The sequence below is a fragment of the Mytilus edulis genome, chromosome 14 (genome assembly GCF_963676685.1).
Source record: "Mytilus edulis chromosome 14, xbMytEdul2.2, whole genome shotgun sequence".
Lineage (NCBI taxonomy): Eukaryota > Metazoa > Mollusca > Bivalvia > Mytilida > Mytilidae > Mytilus > Mytilus edulis.
The window spans coordinates 40,243,172-40,264,947 of NC_092357.1; the positions used below are offsets into that span (position 1 = coordinate 40,243,172).

Consider the following 21,776-nt stretch of genomic DNA (forward strand, 5'->3'; position numbering starts at 1 on the left):
TGTACCAGTTTAAGTCCACTATTTTGATGTGTTTTATCATTTGATTTTGCCTTTGATTTGGAAATTTCCGTTTTGATTTTTTACTTGGAGTTCAGTATTTTTGTGATGTTATTTTTTTACAATTGTTGCTTGAAGTGACCATAAATTCATCGTGCGACTCTACTTCTTTAACAAAATATTTAGAAAAACTATTAAAATCTTAAGCTTCATAACTACAAGCTTACACTGAACTAAATAAATAAAAATTAAATCATAAAGCGTAAAGTTAACTTAATTGAACCTTAACATTCTTTTAAATAACTTCAAACCATATTGCTGGATATTTTTGTTTCCTGTTGTATGACACACGAGGAAACGATGTTGTCCAGTTTGAAACCTTTTAAGGAAGAAAGCACGGAACGATCTACGTTCTAAATTCTATAAATTCAAACTTTACAAAAACCAGCTGTAATATTTAAATATGATTATTCATAATATAAACAAATGCAGTTGACTTAAAACTAAAAAAAAGTGTGATGACATTTAAACTCACACTGCTCAAACCAATATAAACTACAAAAAATATAGATTAAAAAAATTCCTCTTTGCCAGATAATTTAAAAAAAAAGAAAGAATAAACATAATCTTCCTGTCGTTTGACTGCTAAATATGGACAAATATATCTTAAGGGTGAATTTTGATATCCAACACTATATTTGATATGATTATACAAACTAAAAAGAATTTAAACAAATTAACCCCAAATTCAATATATTTTAATTGATTTCAAGACATGAGGGAAAATTAACTAGCTATAAAACCAAATTTAATCAAATAACTTATTAGGGAAATGTTTCTGTCTGACATGTTTTTGGATGTAAACTAAATTCTGTTATTACATTTGGCTTTGTGTCAATCAAGCAATAATCTGTAACATTTAGGATAATGCACAATTATGCATTCTTTTGTAAGGGGAAAATAAATTGTAAATCAAAACAAAATGGAGGGAAACAAAACTTTATTTTTCAACTATTCATTTATTTATTGATTTTACCGCAGTGGGTTTTTTTTTTTTTTTTTTTTTTTTGTTGTTGTTTTTTTTTTAATTTGACTGAAATCATTACTTGTTCTATTTCTTTTTTGGTTGAAATCATAAAACAAATGCAGGAAAACAAACATAACCATTTAATGAAAGCTAGAAGAAGACATTGTATAGTTTGACATGAGGACATGAAGCTTTAGAAAACATTTCTTTTGACAAACAGTACATTTTTTCGGAACGACTAAAAAAACAATAGAAACAAAATACATATTTAATTTTTTTTGCAGAGGCAACTTATTCTCATTTGATATGGAGCATTGTCAATAAGATAAATTTTCGATACAATTCATCAATAGGTGCCATAATTTACAGGGGTTTGATGTTTAAATTTGACGTCAAAATGTATCAAATATTCAACAGGAAGAATTATGTTAAATTGTTTATTATAATTTCGTGTATATCATGATACGTATTTCTCTTTCCACTTGACACTATTTATTTTAATATATGAAATGATTAATCAGAATAGGTCTTCCAAGAGCAGGAGTAGCACAATATTTCTTTATTTTGTAAGTTATTAAGTAAACGTTATTACCATAGTATCAGGTTAATTTTAAAACGTCATATTATATTTGATCTGTCAATTTAATTAATAAATCGAAGATAAATAATCTTAATTGGATTTAAAATTACTGAAAACATTAAAGAAACGATCCACTTTTAAAAGAGTTAACGGAGTAAACACAAATCACTGTTAATCATTGTCAAATTTCGTCTAAAATATAACTTATGAAATAGTGAGTTTGCTGGAACAATTACTGTGAGGGCATATATTGCAGGTAAGTTAAGGCTACCATCTTCTGTACTGAAATGTGTTTAAAAGAATACGAAATATATAAATGTTAACAAAATTTGTTTTGTTTTTGTTTTGTGTATTAACGTCCCGGCGGTCTAATTTAGCATATTCAGCATATGACAACACAAATAACAACCAATTACGGATCATAGTAAAAAGATGTGTTATGTACAGCACCAAACGGAGTAAAAGCATTTGCGTCTATAGTTTAAAGCAAAGTTGAAACTCCTGCGATCCGAGAACTTGTATGTTTGGAAAAAAAGTTTGATTGTATATGACATTTCATATTGATCAACAAAAATATATGTTTGCTTTATTTTGATGTATAAAAAGTGTGTCACATTATCACAAACGTACATATTTATGCTTCAAAAATGGTTATTTTGTATAACATGTATAATATAATGTAATTTGCAAGTAATGACAATTCATAAACATCCAGATAACTTGAGAACACCGCATTACTTTTTCATGATGTGCGTGAAAACAAAAAATCAATACAGCGGATGTTTGTGTTATTACTTATAGCTAAACAATTTGACAAAGATTAAGTCACCTTTATAAATAGCATAAAGAAACTCATAAAATTTAATTTAAATGGAGAATGTGTCAAAGAGCCAACAACCCAGCCAAAAGCAGAACAAAAACAGCTGAAGGCCACCAATTGATTCTTCAACACAACGAGAAAATAGCATAGAAAAAGCAATTTCCCCTTTTAAAATCATATGATTGTTGAACATATTCCTTAAATTAAGCGAAACATATTTTTAGTGTTAAGATAACCTAATTGCGACTTTTTGTAGTCAAATAACATGAAAATGTTTATCAAATCAAACTAAATGCAATCAAAGATAGATATTTTCTTTCCGTCAATATGATGTTTGAATTTTTTATCATGCATGGGTTATGAAAGCGTAAAACTAAGACTGCAAAATCACAAATGTCGGTATATATAGCTTATTTTTTCACTATTGGATTTTTTAAAAATTTATTTTTAAAGACAAGCAGCATGCAGAAACAGATATTCTGCCAGTTACTGTATATTCTTATGATGACATTGAGAATAGGTAAGTTTAATTTGCGTGATTTTGTATTAAATATGTATTATTGACTGATGCACGTCATTATTTCCCCTCTGTAAGCCTCTGACATTCCTTAGCGTTCTGTTTACTCTTGACTACGTCACATAGTAATCGGTGTAATGATGACGTTTCTGAGAATTAGGGATAAAAACATCGTATATATCACGGCAGTTTTCCTGAATATAGACTGATAGTAGTTATTAAAGGTACTAGGATTATAATTTAGTAATTCACCATATTTAAGGTTGGTACCAAAGACGTTGACTAATATTAAATTGGCTCGTTTGATTTCATAAAAATTTAACATAAATTTACTTTGACCCTTTGACAAATTAAAAACATAAAAAAATCTCAAAATTTGAACCAGCCTTTTTTCAGAAAATTTCATTGGTTATATGAAGTTTTTAAATTTTATGTCCTCATGCCCTTCAACTTTGATCTTGTTTGGCTATCATAACAGTATTGATCTGCGTCACTGATGAGTCTTATTTAGAAAAAAACGCGCGTCTAGCGATTTATATTTTAAGACTGGTATCTTTGATAAATATTAGCAAACACTTATTTTGATCACTGAGAAGCGTTATATTTTTTTTAACAAAAGAACGTAATTAAATCGTTTAGTTGCTTTTTACAGGGTTATCTCCCTGTAGTGTGATGTACCACCTCAAATATTAAATCAAACATTTAGTAGCTTAAATTCGCGTCATGTGATCTCTTGTTGACCATAACGTTTGTCTCTATGGCACTTAAATCCCCTTATTTATTTTTTATAAATTAATAGTAGTATGGATATATGCTGTTAAAACGAATGCTAAGATAAAAGTTTACTAATTCGGAATATCTTTGAACAATGCTGAATGTGCTGCTTAGTGTTCAGTTTTCTGTGTTGTGTCTTTTGTACCAAATTGTACTATTATTTGTCTTTTTATATTTTTCGCCTTGGCGTTGTCAGTTTATTTTCAATATATAATGTTAATTATCTCTTTAGGTATTACCATTTGAAGAATTGTTTTTTGCCTCCATATACAAATATAGCAATTTATCATTTATCATTTAAAATCAGGGTTTTGTTAATAACCAGAAAATGAAAAGATAGTAAGGCAATTCATTTAGCCATACAAAATCATCGATAATGTTTTAGTTTGATGATAAAAAAAATGTGTGTGTGACAAGATTAACAAATTAAAATTCATATATTTTATAAAAGAAAATGTATTAAAAAATTGTAAATTAAAATAAAGAAATACGAGAAAATACCCTAAAGTCTCTGACTATCGTTTCCCTAATTTCAAAAACATCAATTGCATCGAAACTTTTTGCAGTTTATATCTGTCAAGATAATTCGCATTATTTCCAATCAAAGAAAGAAGAAACTTGTTTCATGGAGGGAACATCTATCTTTCTTGAAAATAAACACTGATCTAGTTCAAATAAATCATTCTTTGAATCTGACATAATCAAGACGCCCAAGTTTTTTTATGTACTTGCTTGTCGTTCGTTATTTTTCTATGTTTGCCAATTGTTGGTAATTTCCATTGGACTTATGAATGTCCTATCAAGTCGCTTTTTCAACATTGCTAGTCAGTAAATTAGGAAATGTAAATGGTATTTCAATCAAGTTATACTATCTTTTATTCTAAAGTTATTCAAATAAACAGAAATTTTATTTTACAGTTTCAATGGCAAACATTATCATTATGAACGAAAAGTCTGGAAGCATACTTCGTGGAACTGAAAACGAAGGGCTATCTCTAGAATGCAAATATGACGGTAAAAACACTAAGGAAGTTCTTGTTTGGACACGAAACGGCAGAAAAGTGACAGATGATCGTAATGGATATGCGTTGTATTCCTTTATTCCAACGAAGAAGGATCATTTGTCTGAATTCTGCTGTGAAGTGCGTGATACATGGAACGGCAAAATCAAAGAAAAGGTTGTAACACTGGATATAAAATGTACGTTGATACATATGTAGCTGCTTTTTGTTTGTTATTAAATGTCAGTATTTTCTTTATCGCAGTTTCTATAAATATATATAAAAAAAAGCTTCTTTCTCCTTTCCAGATAATTTTACAATATATATTATGCTCTACTACTAAAAAAATATACAATTTCAACATATGAAAAAAAAATCTATAAATTTTGAGTGATGTAAAGGGGAATATCATACAGAATACAACAAAAATTGGGAAGTTAAGATGTAATATTAAATCAAAAACCCAAACAGTTGTTGACAGTTATGAATACTTCCGACAGAACATAAAAATTACGTTCTATTTGTATGAGTCAAACGATGTTAGTATAGCTCTGCTATTTTATTGATAAATAAACATTCAAACGAATTGTATTATAAGTAACATATGCCAGAATCGAAGCACTGGTCAGTGGCGGAGTTTTCTTCCCACTTCGCGGTTCTTAAACTTCAGATACTGACATATGTACGGATAACACATTTGTCTTGGATTTTTTACATCAAAAGGTTGGTTAAAAATATATACACAAAAGGCAAAAATTCACACACACCAGAATCAGAAAGCAAACCCCGTTTAAAGTAAATTTGGCAGCCACAGAAAGGACTTAAACATTGTAAAAAGAACCAAAAAAAAAACATACCGAGAAAAAATCAAAACGGAACGACAATAATCAAATGTCAAAATCAAATACTCAAACACATCAAACGTGTGAATACCAACTGTCAAATTCCTGACTTGGTACGGACATATTCCTAATTAGAAAACGGTGAACTAAACCTGGTTTTATTGCTAACTGAATGTGTCCCCTGTACGAAAGTCGCATAAAATTCAAATAAATAGACAACAATATTAATGTGTGAACTAAACAATGAGGCATAAAAAGTAAAAATGTCAAAAATAGGGGTACTGCAGTCGACATTCTGGTTTAATCTTAATCACTATAAAAACAATAAATATGTCAACATGTAAGTTCATCCTAATATTCCAGACAATCTGGGAGTTTTTATTGTTAAATCATATAATTTCCAGTGTTTTCCTATTTGTATGAGTGCTTACTTTTTGTCGGATAGCTGTCGAGCTGCTCTTAATTTAGATTTTTTAGCATAAGGAAATTGTTTTCCTTTAAACTTTTATGTAAAAATTATGTTATTATAATTTTGTTTCTGTTTTTTTTTTATATTTTGATGTATTTGGGTATACTTTTCTATCCCAAATTTATGTATTTGGTTTTGATGTTATATTGGTTATTCTCATCGGATTTTGTCTTAGTCTGTTGCTATGTGTGTTACATTTGAATGTTGTGTCGGTGTTCTCCTCTTATATTTAATGCGTTTCCCTCAGTTTTAGTTTGTTTCCCCGATTTTGTTTTTTGTCAATAGATTTACGATTTTTGAACAGCGGTATATTACTGTTGCCTTTATTTGTAATCTTTTGTTTGTTATTTGTCATATTTATTAATTTAAACAATTTTTATTTTTACAGATAAGCCTGTGCTTTATTTCAACTTTACAGAAAAAAGCCTTTTTATTAAAGGAGAAACAAAGACAATATGCTGTACTTCAGACAGCAATCCATCAACTGATACAATGTGGATGAAAAACCAAAAAATATCAAAAGAAGTACATCATAAACACAATGTATGTCTTACGCTGATGAATATAAGTGGAAGCGATGGCGGAATATATTCATGTTTCGCGGGAAATAAAATAGGATTTGTCGAACAAGAAACCAACATCAATGTGTTATGTAAGAAACATTTTAATAAGGCATTGCTCCTTATTTTTGTTTATAGAAGGAGACGATATATTGCTTTTTTTTGTAATGTTTGATTTTCAGAAATGACGTAATAAATATTAATATATATCCACTTGCAATCATGAAGAAAAGAAACCCTTAAAGGCATAATTAAACCAAAAAGTGTGTCTTTGAATAAGATACAATATAAACCCACGAATAACAAAAACATGTTATGCACAACATATGGTATCTAATTACATGTATGTAAACAGCCTACTGTTGTTTTCAACCATTATTTCTACACTTGATAATCATAAGTGGCAGTCTGAAACAAAGATACTGTTTTCTTACTTGTCCATGTAAACTCTTTCAACTGTTTAAAAGCGGTATTTTTTTGAGAAAAATTAAGAAAGTTTTAGTCGAGTTTTTGCAAGCATTTAAGCATTTGTGAATAATAGTAGCTTAAAAGCAATCAAATTATTGGTTTATTGAAAAAAAATGAACACACTTTTTAGATGATTAATCACCAACAATTAATACTTATCTATTATTCTTCGTATAATTCTTTTTTCTGTACAATACCAACAATTATCGGTATCAATTTCAATCAAGTTATTTGTTTAGTTCTGAACCTTTTTGTCTTTTCTACGTAGCAATTTTTTTTCATCATTATTCTAAGCAAATTCCAACCTTAATAAATTAATTGATACAAAAAATCCAGATATCATTATATAAATATATATATCCAAAGTATCAAATTTATCTTTCTTTGGTTAATTTACAAGTTCACTCATTATTTTTATATGTATTATATTCTTTTCAGATCCTCCAGTTTTCGCAGAGGAACAAAAAATCATACAGTTTGGAAAATTAGGAGAACACATTAAGACAAAGGTGATTGCACACACTGTATCAAGCATTGTATGCTGTCATATTGAAGGAGAAAACAGAAGACAAATACCACCTGATATTGAAATTATTTCTAATTACACAACACACCCTTTCCATGGTACGAATACTATTGTAGAATAACTGGAAATTGCAGTGAGCTTTACCGAATTGGAAACAAGTGATTTTCAGAAATATAAAATTACAGTATGCAATCATGATGGGAATAGTACTTGTATTGTGGAATTAAGACTTATGACTACAGGTAAGCATAAACAAATCTGCTGTAATCTTTCAAGATGGATTTGGGTTGCTATAAGTGTTGTCATACGTCGTTTTCCAACACCATTTTGTCGTAATCAATTTAATTGTATTGTTGTGGTACCTTTTAAGAAGATAAAATGTTTCGATCATAACATTCATGCTATCCTTTTCTATTTTTATTCCAAACCATTACTGCTTGTAGGAAGTCCATCGACCATGAAAGAATAGAGAAAAGAAAATCCGATTATTAGTCCACTTATAATACGTTGTCAAGTTCCTTAAAAGTTTGTGCTACAACGTTCAAATGTAATACATAACATTTATTGTGACAGGGATGTTAGATTGCGGCAAAAGGGCATACCCCTATATATCATAACAATAGTTTTTGTCATGAAGATTGTTCGAATATTAAAACATACAAAATGGAAAAATGTAAGATTTGCACATAAGATTCCACCACAGAAATCATACCAAAATATCCAATGAAAAGGTAAATATGAAAGAAAAGCACAGTTCTTATTCTTAAATACAATGATATATAATTAAGGTCCTAATGTTATTGCTATGATATCAATATTGATCCTTAAATATTTGTAGAATTTGAAATACCCCATGCACTAAGTTTGGATGTTATTCTTCTGTCTTCATTGACTACCATACTGCTGGTAGCAGGAATTGTTTTCGGTAAGTATGAATATGAATGCATCTTTATTCTGATGAGTAAATGTAGGCAAAATAAATTAACTTCAGAAGGACGAAGAATGAATTTTACTTAACGATGTACACCTCTGAGGAGCCAAATATTTCCAGAATTAAACTTTTTTTCTAAACCTGATTTTTGGGTTTATCAGACTGTAAAAAAATAATTGGTGAAGAAAAAAGCATATGGTGGTGCACTTCTTTTTTTGCTACGGCCCTTTGAAAGTACCCAATTTTGATGATTTTCCCATTTTTCATCAATGTTTACCTATTTGGGGGCTATAATCATAAAAAAAAAATCACATTTCCACAATTAAACTTTTTGTCATACCTTCAATTAAGATGAAGGGACCAATCTGAATAAATTTGAATTAAAAAAACTATAGGTAGGTGTTAATATAAGAAAATTTTATCACATTTTGATGCTTTTTTGTTTCAAATTTTCCATGTTGTCAATTTTGTAAATTTGTGATCTTTCTCCGTTTTACGTACAAATTGCATATTTTTTCAACTTCTTTGTTATAAATGATTGAAAAAATACATATCTAAGAAATTTGAATAGAAAAAAAGGATGTGGGATGTACATGTTTCGGGTAAAATCATTTTTGTATCCCTCGCCCATTTTCTCCAAATTTTGGCGAAAAAGATTGACTTGATTGGTAATAAAATTTGAAAAATTGATTACTCAAAAGCTACTCTTTGGAAATTTTTTCACAGAGTTAAGTTTGATTATAACATTTTTTAAATTCATTGATATTTTCCATTTGTATCACATATTTTAGAAATAATTCCAGAACGAGATTTCAACGAGACTGAAACGTCAGAAGAATACATCCTCAACATTAGTCAAGTTTGTCATGGATTCTAGTTTAAAGAATTCAATCTGTGGTCGTTTCGAGAAGAAAAAAACCATCAAAATATGACGCAGGCCTTTGGTTTCGGTAGTCGATACACAGTGCACGTGTGATCTTTTGTCGGTGACCGTCTTATAGACTCTACTGAGCTACTATTGATGACACTTCTTAACTGTTAATCGAAATTTGAAATGACATTGAAATTACACTTAGTTTTGAGCTCACCTGGTTTATATGTTATTATTGAGCATTTCTGGTTTCCATGTTCTCTTCTGAAACTGATTGGTCGATTTTGCATTGACAGCTCATTATAAAAAAGTTTAAATTTAGTTTCGATCGAATAATCTACAATACCACCATGATCATAAACCTTTGATTATAAGTGACAATTTTTATCCTCTGAGCTACAGACTAAAATATTTTAAAACTTTAAGGACTTGATGAAAATAGATCAGTCAAGAGTGAAATTTGTTTGAATTTGTTTGAATTTTATACTCTGCGGAACAGTAGTTGATATACAAATGCCATGTGTAAGAATAAATGATTTTTGAAGCTCTAATTTTTTTCTGTTCTATTACAGCATTGATTAACAGATTAAAGCATAAAAGGTACGAACCCGTTCTATTCTCTCTCTTATATCATATTTATATATCAATACTTTGTCTCAGAACGTCATCATTTTTTACATTAAGTACTTTCGATAAAAGTACAGTAGTAAGACAGCTTTATACATGTCATAATTGATTTAATAACAACCGTTAGAAAATACAAACAAACATAATTTTGAATAATTATATAAAACGGGTTGTAAATATAAGATATGAAAAGTCCATTTACATTTAGATAACAAGTATAACTCATAAACAACACTGATCTATCAAAAGGTACACATTTCATTCAAGTTGTAGAACGATTTGTTTTCACATTTCAAGACCGCGAAAAACACCCATCTACCTAAATATGTGAGTTAAGTTCTTATGTCGGTGCTTTAATATCTTAAACAAGTATAGCAATTTTGCATCTAAATAAGAAACAGCAGAATGTTATTATAATATGTAATGTTTCTCTTTCAGAATACAAACTACCGACGATGATATAGAAGTTGTGGAAGGTATTTTAAAATAATTTAATGCACTTTTACTAGGAAAAGTACACACAACTGTTGAAAGTCTTACTGATTTTCATATAAGTACATCATCAATGCAACATTTACTATATTCACTACTGTTAACAATTTAAATGATATGAAAGAAATGAAGGTATTGTAAAATATGTTATAGAATCATTGACAAAATGGTTACCAAAATGTAAACGCACAAAAAGTTCGGAAAATATTTTATAGAGAAAAACAAATTGATCAAACAATCGCCTTTAAAACACGGGATGCACTAGAAGGTGAGGCTGTTTAGGATATTTACCCAATCTGACGAAAAGAAGAATTAAAGGTATAGCCCATATCCCGAGTAGTGAAACTTAATCCCTCGCCAGTTAAGTATAGCATCTGATTTGTTACGTCAATCAAGATTGTCAGTAAAAAATTACATTGCCTTTCATGTCCAAGTTAATATAGTAAACATCTTATTTGGAGAACAATGAACATAAATTGCCAGAAATTATTAGTTGATAATAATGAGTGTAAACTCTTTGATCTGAAGTTTTTCAATTTGCAGTTTCAGAATTTAATGCATCCTTGGTAATATTTTCAAAAGTGTACACCAAAACGTCGTGATTGGTTGAAAATGTCATAAACAATGGAAATTCAACCAATGACTATATGTTATTTTCATTTTGGGATACGAACAATGGAACTATCCATGATTCCTCTTTATATTCTGAATCGTCTAATTAACACTTTCATATACTACAGATAGTACAGAAGCTGTGGAGAATGTACTTTACCAGTCTAATGCATTTAGATACACTGAAGCCACAAATCGAAGTACTCTGTCAAAAAGTGCTACAGTTTCAAACAGCCAAAGAAGTAGTCCAACTAATGAAGGTACGTGTTTTCACCATTCTAGGAGATTAAGGATCAAGTTAAGCTCGTGCATGTTATGTCAGGTACTATTTTTTTTTTTTTTTTAACAAAATGACGTTTGCCGTTCAGACACGATTTTTGTGATATTGAATGATTTAACTGTAAATTTCAGGAAAGATTTTTAAATCTACTTATGATCTTTTATATTGAAGTGACATGTTGAACTAAACATATGTGTTGTATATATTTCAATTAAAAAATAAATTCTTAATAAGTTTATTTTTCTTCAGAAAACCAAAGACCGCAAAGGTTCAGCAACAGGTTCCAGGATTCGGTAAGTTATGATCTTTCTTGCACTCTAAAATGTCTACGTGTTTCAATTACTAACTGCTAACGTATTTATTTATTTTAAAATATGCAAAAGTAAGTAGTCTGTAATTAGTGTTTATGGTTCAGAAAGGCAAAATTTAGAAAATCTTCAAAGTACGTGTTTTGATAAGTTATTTTTAAATCTCAAGATTACAATATATGCAATGAAACAAAATCACATTTAATAATAAAAAAATAGAGTAAAGACACATTATCAAAAACAACTGCTTTACTTCAAACAATAATATATTATTTTAATTGAATGAATGGTATTTGTGAAGCAGTAATATTGCATTTTTTTCAATTTTGCTGCAAGCTAAAAGGTTCATTTTTTTTATATAAATAAGGCCGTTAGTTTTCTCGTTTGAATTGTTTTACATTGTCTTATCGGGGCCTTTTATAGCTGACTATGCGGTATGGGCTTTGCTCATAGTTGAAGGCCGTACGGTGACCTATAGTTGTCTGTGTCATTTTGGTCTCTTGTGGACAGTTGTCTCATTGACAATCATGCCACATCTTCTTTTTTATATTGTAATTATCAATCACTTTCAAAATATTGAATCAAGTATTGAGACCGAAAGCAGAATTAAAACATCTTGAATCGTCGTTATCTGATACATTGTACTTCAAAAATATGATGTAGTCAAAATCAGAGGGAATTACTGTTTTTTTATAGGTTAAAATCACCATGTATTATCGAAGAAACGAAATCGGCGCCAAAACAAAAAAAATAGAACTGTCTGTCTGGTAGTAGTTTTTAGACAAATGTAAATCGGCTTCTCCAAAAAAGAATGTTGTTTGCTGAAATTATGTAGAGTTTAAATAAAAGCAATTCAAGACCTAAGTGAATAAACTACGTACCATACACTTGGAAGAAATTGAACAAATATGGCCACAAATAAGCTCTATGTCAGAGAATTCAACCAAATTAAACCATATTTATTCAAAAAGAAAATCATTTTAACAGTAAAATACATATCCACAATAAAATGCTGTCTTCATTTTTGTTTTATTTTTTTAGAGAAGACAGTTGAATTATGCAGATATAACATTCAGTTCTACTTTACCCGGCAATGAAATGCGTATCAGAGGACTCGGAAACAAAACGGAGTATGCTGATGTTGATTTAACAAATGGTCAGACCGGTGTCCTCGATGCACTAAATGAATTAAACACTGACGACGAAGATTTCGTTGAAATATGAGGATCTTGACATATTTTCACATAGAAAGAATGAAATTGATACTGTTTAAGAAAAATGCAAACAAATACATTAAAATCAACCAGCAAAGATTTATCAATATCACAATAATATATTATCATAAAGTTTTGATATGTTTTGTTTCAACGTTCCTAATGAAGGTGAACATAGAAAAGTATTTTGGTCGCACTAAATAAATTAGTCATCAATTTCATATTGAAATTGGTTGATACACTATATCAGGAACTCCCATAGATAATAGGATTTGTAAGAACTGTAATATAAATTTGGTGGAAGATGAGTTACATCTTTTTTTTATTAAACTGTCCAAAATTTTCTCACTTAAGACAAGAGTTAAGTCTACAACTGTTTAAAAAAAAAACATTACTAATATTACACATATTAACTCCCAGTTTATGTGGTTGTTAAGTAATGACACTGATGTATGCAAAAGTAAAGCTTAGTACCTTAACATGTGTTTTTTTACTTTGAATAAAAGTGTGAAATATATTGTTTGCTATTTACAATGTACTTATCTTTTTTTTTATTAGAGTTACTCCCCTTGGCACACATACTATTTTGCTAAACGTGTAGTATTACTTTTAGTTACCTTGTTTAAATGTTATTCTTTGTTGTATCTATGCTTTAAATAAATATGATCCTAGTTGAGCTTTCTTGAATAAAATATTTCGTATTTCGTATTTCAATTAAGTCTTATTCTCTTTATTTCGAACTGGTTTTTTTTTAAGTTTGAAGAATTTGCCTTAACCTTGTGCTTTGTTTCATAAACCTTGATGACTAGCTTGACCAGAATTTTGTGTGGTCAATAAATTAATGAAATGTATAAGACACACAAACGTGAACTATATAAATTTAAAATGTTTATGATTGAAAATAAAGGGTTTCATTGAGGCGGCAATCAGTCAGTTGTACTCATTGATGTCGATTGTAAATAAAAGTGTTTGATACATTTGTATCATTGAGGAAACATAATGCAGTTTGATATTTTAATGAATCAAAGTAAACAACTGTAATACAATGTCAAATCACGTTTAATAGCATATCATAAAAAAAGATTCATTAACCTAGGTTATGCTATGACAGATTAATTGATTTAGAAATGAAGAAATAAATGTTATATTCAATGATTAATAATTAAAACCAATTTACCTACTCGAAAAATAGAAGACAAATCATCAGTTGAACTATTTATCTCTATAATTGCTCTTTTTTTTATACTTTTTTCTCGAAGAGAGATTTTTTTGGCAGAATTGTAAAATAACAAGTATATTATTATAATATTGACACGAAAGATAGATTATGTATTTTTTGTAAGACAAAATCCTTTAAAGACGGATTTCATTTTTTTATTGGATTGAAATACATATAATTATATTATCATAACAAAAATGTTAGAACACTCAATATTGTTAAAAGATGTGAGAAAACGTAAATTGTCTTACATTAGGTTGTTATTGAATAAAATTCAAGTATTTATGTTATATAAGATGTTAGTACTGGTTTTGTTTTTAATAAGTTGCGCATAACTTATTGACTTATATCATGTCGTCATTTATATTTTGACTTTGTCTATTAACTAATTACATTGGATGTGAACTGATTGATAAATAAAGGCAACGGTAGTATATAGGTGTTCAAAAGTCATAACTTGATGAAGAAAAAACAAACCCGGGTGTCAAACGAAATTGAGGAAAACACATCAAATATAACAGTTAAAAAAAGGAACAACAGGAACACTGAAGTGCAACAAAAGCAAACGTCAACATAAATAGAAACGAAATATTTGATAACAAGTTCCATATTCTTGACTTTGTACAGACTTATAAGAATAAATGGTGGGTTGAACCTGCTTGTATGGCTAGCAAAACCTCCCGCTTATATCACCATGTAAAAAGGGATTTGTAACTAAGATGAACACGCTACGTGACAGAAATTGATTGACATTTACCAAGTCTCTCGCAAAACATAAGTTCATCAACATGATCAATACGATAGTTCAACTGTAATGCAAGTGAATGCAAGATTCCTATATCGGTGTTTTGTTTCTTATGTCTTTGTGTTTATTGTTTTTTCATTCAAGCCAATCAGATAATTTAAAAAAATTTCAACTGATTACTATAGCCTTGGTCACGAGAAAGTGTATGCGGTCATGAACATGTTAAACATCGCCTTATCATTTCTATATCTGTCCTATAGTTGCCGTCAGCTGAAATTCGTAGCGGTTATCGGTAAAAATAATCTAAACTATCAATCGCGTTCACTCGAGATATAGTTTTTCACATTCCATTCATAAATCGCAAAAAGAAAAACCACTATTGACCTACCTTTTAAGTGATCGCACTGTAATAATCCTGACCTTCACTTTTTCATAGACGATTTTGAATGGTGGAATCAGCCATTGTTTTTACCGGAAGTGTTTCCGTGGAGTTCAATTTCACAAAATTTGCATAAAGCGCGGGAAACCTTATCACATCAATGAAAGGAACATTTCAGGAAACTGCGTACAGTGACGAATGTCATATGTAAACAAATGATCCTCATAGAAACGAAGATGGCGGAATTACAATGGAAAATATTCTGGAAAATGTGAAGGTCAGGATTATTACAGTGTGATCACTTAAAAGGTAGGTCAGTAGTGGTTTTTCTTTTTGCGATTTATGAATGGAATGTGAAAAACTATATCTCGAATGAACGCGATTGATAGTTTAGATTATTTTTACCGATAACCGCTACGAATTTCAGCTGACGGCGACTATAAGAAACAAAAGTGTTAATTATTTGGTGTTGCTTGCAGTATAGGGTTTTAAATTTTAAAGATATTCTTATCTATATAATTTATGTTTTCAGATAAAAGCCTAACGCAAAGAAATGTTGTAAAATCCTAACATTAGGATAATAACTGCTTAATATCGATTCTTCTGTACCTCATGCAAAATGTGTGAGCATTTGCTATCATTTCGTAAAAACTTTCATAGAACAGTTTTCAATTCTAGAATGCAAATGTTGGTACACAAAAACAATGGCAATTAAAGATGATGCACTCTTTGACCCATAATACTAAGATACATGTATGGAGTAGGGAATGTGTTCAACTCCAAGGACAATTTAGAAAGGTACTCATCATATGACAAAATAAAAAGCCAAATCACATCAAACGCATTGAAAACATTTTGTCATAATTGTGACTCGGTAGGGGCATCACGTTATGTATAAAATGGTGGATTAAACCTGGTTTTATAGTAAGCTAAACCTCTCAGTTGTATGACAGTTTCATTTAGTTAAGTTATATTGACAACACTCTGTGAGCAAACCAAACAGACATGATACGTATAAGGTAAAAGGAATTGGGGTATTGGTGTCAACATTGTGTTTTAATCCTATACCCTTTAAAAAAAAGTCAGGCTCCTGTAATTCAGACGTTGTCGTATGTGAAGGTCTGTCAAATTTCAGTTTTTCGAAATTGTTTGTATACATTAAGCCTTTACTTTTTCTCATTGTTTAAGGCGTATCGTTTATCTATAATTACTTTTATCTTTGTCATTTGAGATCTGTTGGAAAGTTGTTTCATATCTCATCTTCTATTTTTTATTTATACAAGACTGCATCTTACCAAAACAGAGGCGAATGATATCAAAGGGACATTCGAAGTCATAATTTTAAAATAAACTGACAACTCAATGTAAAAAAAAAACGAAAGAAAAAAAAACCCAATTGAAACAACAAAACTCAAAACATTAAAAAAATATACATATAAAAATTTGAGACTAGTCGAAAAAGAAATAGTTAACTAAACACTAAGCAAAACGAACTTTCCTAAAACCTATAATACTACGGAAAGTCAAGAGAAAACCAGCGCAGTACTCAGGTTCCAAACCGGTTCACTCCTTCATGAAACTATCTAATGGAGCAACAGCTGAAAGAATCATTATGTAAAATAGGGGCTGAAGATACCAGAGGGACTTCCAAACGCATAGATTGAAAACAAACTTACAACGCAATGGCCAAAAGAATTACAAACAGACCAACAATAGCACACAAGAAACAAAATAGAAACCTAAAACCTTACCAACAGGTCTTCCACAAAACTGGGATGATATCATCAGCTCAGGAAAGGTAAGAAGATTATAAGGTATTATTGGATTAGAATTCATTTTGACATTAATTAAGCTGGGCTGCGTTAACGATGTTTTAGAATAAACCAATGTTTGACTTGTTTCATAATTCGTTTTTCAGTGATTTAAAAAAAACGTATGTTATGAGGTTGGTATTTTTTTCCCTCTTCCTCAGCCTAAATAATGAGTAAATGTTTCGTGGGTATTCATATCATTTTTAGCTCACTTGGCGTCCGTCATCCGTCGTCGTCCGTCGTCGTTAACTTTTACAAAAATCTTCTCCTCTGAAACTACGTGGCCACATTAAACCAAACTGGACACAATCAGCATTGGGGTATCTAGTTTAAAAAAATGTGTCCTGTGACCCGGCCAACCAACCTAGAAGGCCGCCATGGCTAAACCTAAAACATAGGGGTAAAATGCAGTTTTTGCCTTATAACTCGAAAACCAAAGCATTTAGAGCAAATCTGAAATTGTTTATCAAGTGAAGATCTGTCTGCTCTAAATTTTTCATAATTTTTTAATAATATTATTATAGATAGAGATAAACTGTAAACAGTAATAATTTACAGCAAAGTAAGACCTAAAAATAAGTCAACATGACCAAAATGGTCAATTGACCCCTAAGATGTTATTGCCCTTTATAGTCAAATTTTAACAATTTTCATAAAATTTGGAAATTTTTACTAACATTTTCCACTGAAACTACTGGGTCAATCATTATAGATAGAGATAATAGTAAGCAGAAAGAATGTTCAATAAGGTAAGATCTACAAACACATCACCATCACCAAAACACAATTTTGTCATGAATCCATCTGTGTCCTTAGTTGAATATTCACATAGACCATGGTGAGCGACACAGGCTCTTTAGAGCCTTTAGTTTTTGTTTCTAATTTCGATGCAAAAAAGGATTTTATTCATGATGATATAAAACATAGGGGAAAATGTAATCAACGCTTATCTTTAGAAACATTTTGACAGTGATTATTCAACAAATGTTTCGCGAGAACAGATTTGCAGGATGCAATCTTTTAAACTAACATGGTAGTCATAACAGTTTCATTTTATAACATCAAAGGGTTACCTAGAGTATGAAATGTGTCTCTATACTTTCCCTTCAAACAGTATAACTCTAAGCGCATGTATATTGAAGTAGGACGTTGTATTGTGTGGTAATACCGTCCGGTCAGATTGCGGACGTTAAATCTGATGACTCATACGCGTTAAGAGGAATATCAAAGTTATTGGGAACATAAGAAACGGCTCCGTGCTTGTCAAATATCTTTCCTTAACCGAAATGCCCCCATTTCCATGTGAAAGTCCCACATAGGAGGAAGATTTCATAAAAATTTTCTGTATCATGGTTATGAATTCATATTTCAACCAGTCTAAATAATGTTGTTTATGTATATCAGTTGGCATAATTTCAGACTGAATGAATTAAAATTTTAATGGTTTGTTTTTAGCTTATGGATTTTTGCTCACAGTATTTTTGTTCTATTGGCTATTAAACATTGCGAAGGCTGTTGGTGATATTATTTTTAACACCTACGGAAACTCGGAGAATCGGATTATAAACATGCACAGATGCAATCAAGAGATTTAAACTTGACGTCGAAATACTTAGAACGTATAACACATGTTTTTATTATTGCTATTGTGTGCAATTAATGTCAATAATGTATTAAAGACACTGTTACACACAAATGGCATTATGTACAATACTGTAACAGTACAAGTATTTGAATATTTACGACTCCAAACGGCCGAAATAAAACAACGGACTGTTTTAACAGCGGTATACACAGCTACTGTTGCCTTAATCAATCAATCATCTGGTTAAATATAGAACATTTATTTGCAAATCCTTTCAATGTGAACAATAAACAGTTGTTTTAAAATAATTATACCCTCGAATATGAAGCAGAAGCCTCATTTATGACTGGCTTGAGATCTCAACCCTCCCTCTATACCTCTAGCTAGCCAATGTAGAAAAGAAAACCCAATAAGCACAATAAAACTCAGTTCAAAAGAGGTCTGAGTCCGATGTCAGAATAGGTAACAAAAAAATCTTAACACAATAACAATGAAACATAGATTAACAAAGGACTACTAGCAGTTACTGACATGACATGCCTGCAGCTCCAGACCCCAATTAAACTGACTGAAAGATTATGTATTCATCATATGAATATCAAGTACAATCCCTCCCGTTACGGGTTTAGTATTATACTATCATAACATATAAGAAGAACGTAACACGTATCATGCAAACAACTGGTTATAGAAAAATGTGTTTATTAACGATGCAAAGACCCTACAGTCATACATATTTCCTATATCAGAGATTCAAAGTATCAGTATCTACCATTTGCACCTTAATTGTATACAATGTATGCAATTTCATGTTTTAATGATAGAAATGCACGATTCTACAGGTCCTGTTGCAATTGTCATCGCCCTTAACGTTTTTACAAAAACAGTATCATTTACGTCTAAGTTTGTTGACACCACACTTGAAGAGGTGGTATACCAATTCTGGACATATCTCGGTGAATTTATTTTTAATATCCGATAATTATTACGTGTAACTTCATACTGTGCTTGATCTGTAATGGACATAATAACTACAGATATCACATAAAATCCAGAAACTTTGCAGGTAAATTTTCCGGTAGACTGGAAAGACGCAAGATCAATGTTTCCTGTAGAAGCTTTGGTCGTTTGAAATTTAACAACTGTTCCTGAGTCAAACATTCGTCCACCAAAACAACATGCACACAAACCAACTGCAATAGAAAAGGAATAATGTTATCGCATTAGAATTGCAAATAAATAATAAGTAATTTTAATCAGTTTTGATAGATGTGTGATATGTCTTAATCTCGGTGTAAAAAGGATAAAATTGAATGAAATTAACGGGGAAAAGTCGGAATACCTCAAAATGCTGCCGTATTTTGTGTTACACATTTTGTATGTTTCCTGTCGATTGTGAGTAGCCTGCATATAAGTAGTTGTCATTGGTCATATCAGATGTTCTCTGCCAATTTTGTGTTTGGTTATCATTTTGTCATAATGCAGGTATTTCATTTTGTCATGTTAGAACCTTTTATAGCGAATTTTACGATAGGTGTTTTGCTTATTATTAAGCTCCCATTACAGTTAGGTGCTCTTAACCACGTCATTTTGGTTAAGGCGGATTTTTGTCATAAATCTATCGAGAGAAAACAAATCCAGTTTGAATTGCTTAACTAAATGGCGTAAACCAACTTTTAAGATTCCTGCAAGTTGTTAAATGATCCCCTATTGGATAGATTTAGAAACAACACAATTAATAGGATCAAACATTGATGGCTTTTACCTTTGTAGAAAATTCGAAAACTAAAACTCATATTTCCTGTTTTGACAGATGTTGAATCGATTCAAGAAGATAATTAAACAATCATAAAAAAAAGTGCCCGTTTTGTTTTCTTTTTGCGAGTGCAATGTAAGCGTCTGTTTATAAGGCGTTATCGCATGTAAAAATTCAAAATCAATTATCTTTTTTAAAAAGAAGTTATTGTATTATATATATCTTTGTTTACACTCAAATTTAATCTTTTGGAAAAGATTTTAAACTTACTATGGGTATATGTAGATTCTTTTACTTTCACAAAGATAAACTAAGTAGAGTAAAGCTTGATCACTTTAAAGATAAACATAAGTTACTTTTACTTTTCATTTACCGAGGAATCTACAATTTTTCAATTTCTCATGAACTTGTAAATAACTTAACCAAAAAAATATAGTTGGTATTGGTCAGTGGGAAAGTAACACAACAACTAAAGAAAGAAAAGGGGAACTTCAAGCTGAATATAGATGTATGAATGTACTTTATTTAGGATATTGAATTAAATCGATTTATTGAAATATGGATAAAGCGCACATGTATCATACAAAAGCACACACATCCGTTTAAAAAAGCGCAAATGTGATATTATAAAGCGTTTATTCATAATTATATGTACCGTTCGATATTTAGATGAAAATAATAATACATACTGTCTTTTTGCTCCGAAATAAAGTTTTGGATCATCTTATTCGTCTCATTGGAGTCTCTTTCGACCTTATCCATCTGGCGATAAATCGACTGGTTAAATTGCTTTTGGTTTTGCAGGAGATTCGACTGTAAACGTTTAAGGTCATTTTCACTTTTATTCTGGAACTCACCGAATTTCGTTGAAAATGAATCTAAAACATTTTTCACTTTTTTTTCCGATTGGAGATATATATTTTCAACAGTTTCCTGATAGGAATCATTAAGTTGTACTTTCTCCTTGTTAAATCGTGTCCTCTCTTGTTGGAGAGTGGCTTGTAATTTGTCAAACACATTTTCTCTTTTTTGCTGAAATTCGTTGAATTTTTCCATTTTAGTCGATACCGAATCCAAAACACTCTTTACTTTACTTTCCGATTGAATATAAATTTGGTCAACAGTTTCGAGAAAGGAATCATTTAATCGCATATGCTCCTGATTAAGTGTATCCCGCATTGATTCTAAAAAAAAATCAGTTTTCTTCTTGGCATCGTCAATTTTATCAAGGTTTGACGGAACTAACTTTTCCCAAGTTTTCATTTTTTCGTCATATATTTCCAATTTATGTTCTATACGAACAAGTTTTTCAAGTATTCTTTCTTCAAAATGATATTTGGAACACTGAAGAGATGATTCCACGTC

General features: G+C 30.3%; 1 protein-coding gene across 1 annotated transcript; it reads left to right on the plus strand.

The window, feature by feature from the left end:
• The first annotated feature begins 1,525 nt into the window (after positions 1-1,525).
• Positions 1,526-11,576, plus strand: LOC139504197 (cell adhesion molecule CEACAM1-like). The gene is made up of 10 exons (XM_071294262.1): positions 1,526-1,590; positions 2,878-2,944; positions 4,634-4,915; positions 6,416-6,679; positions 7,494-7,679; positions 8,420-8,506; positions 9,956-9,983; positions 10,449-10,486; positions 11,243-11,374; positions 11,566-11,576. Exons 1-10 carry the CDS (start codon positions 1,534-1,536, stop codon positions 11,574-11,576), a joined length of 1,152 nt encoding a protein of 383 aa, XP_071150363.1. The 5' UTR covers positions 1,526-1,533.
• The last annotated feature ends 10,200 nt before the right edge of the window (positions 11,577-21,776 follow it).

Coding starts and splice junctions, on each gene's coding strand:
- LOC139504197 (XM_071294262.1), top strand. CDS start 1,534: ATGATTAATCAGAATAGGTCTTCCAAGAGCAGGAGTAGCACAATATTT. Junction 4,916..6,415: donor TGTAACACTGGATATAAAAT/GTACGTTGATAC, acceptor TTATTTTTACAG/ATAAGCCTGTGCTTTATTTC. Junction 10,487..11,242: donor TGATATAGAAGTTGTGGAAG/GTATTTTAAAAT, acceptor CATATACTACAG/ATAGTACAGAAGCTGTGGAG.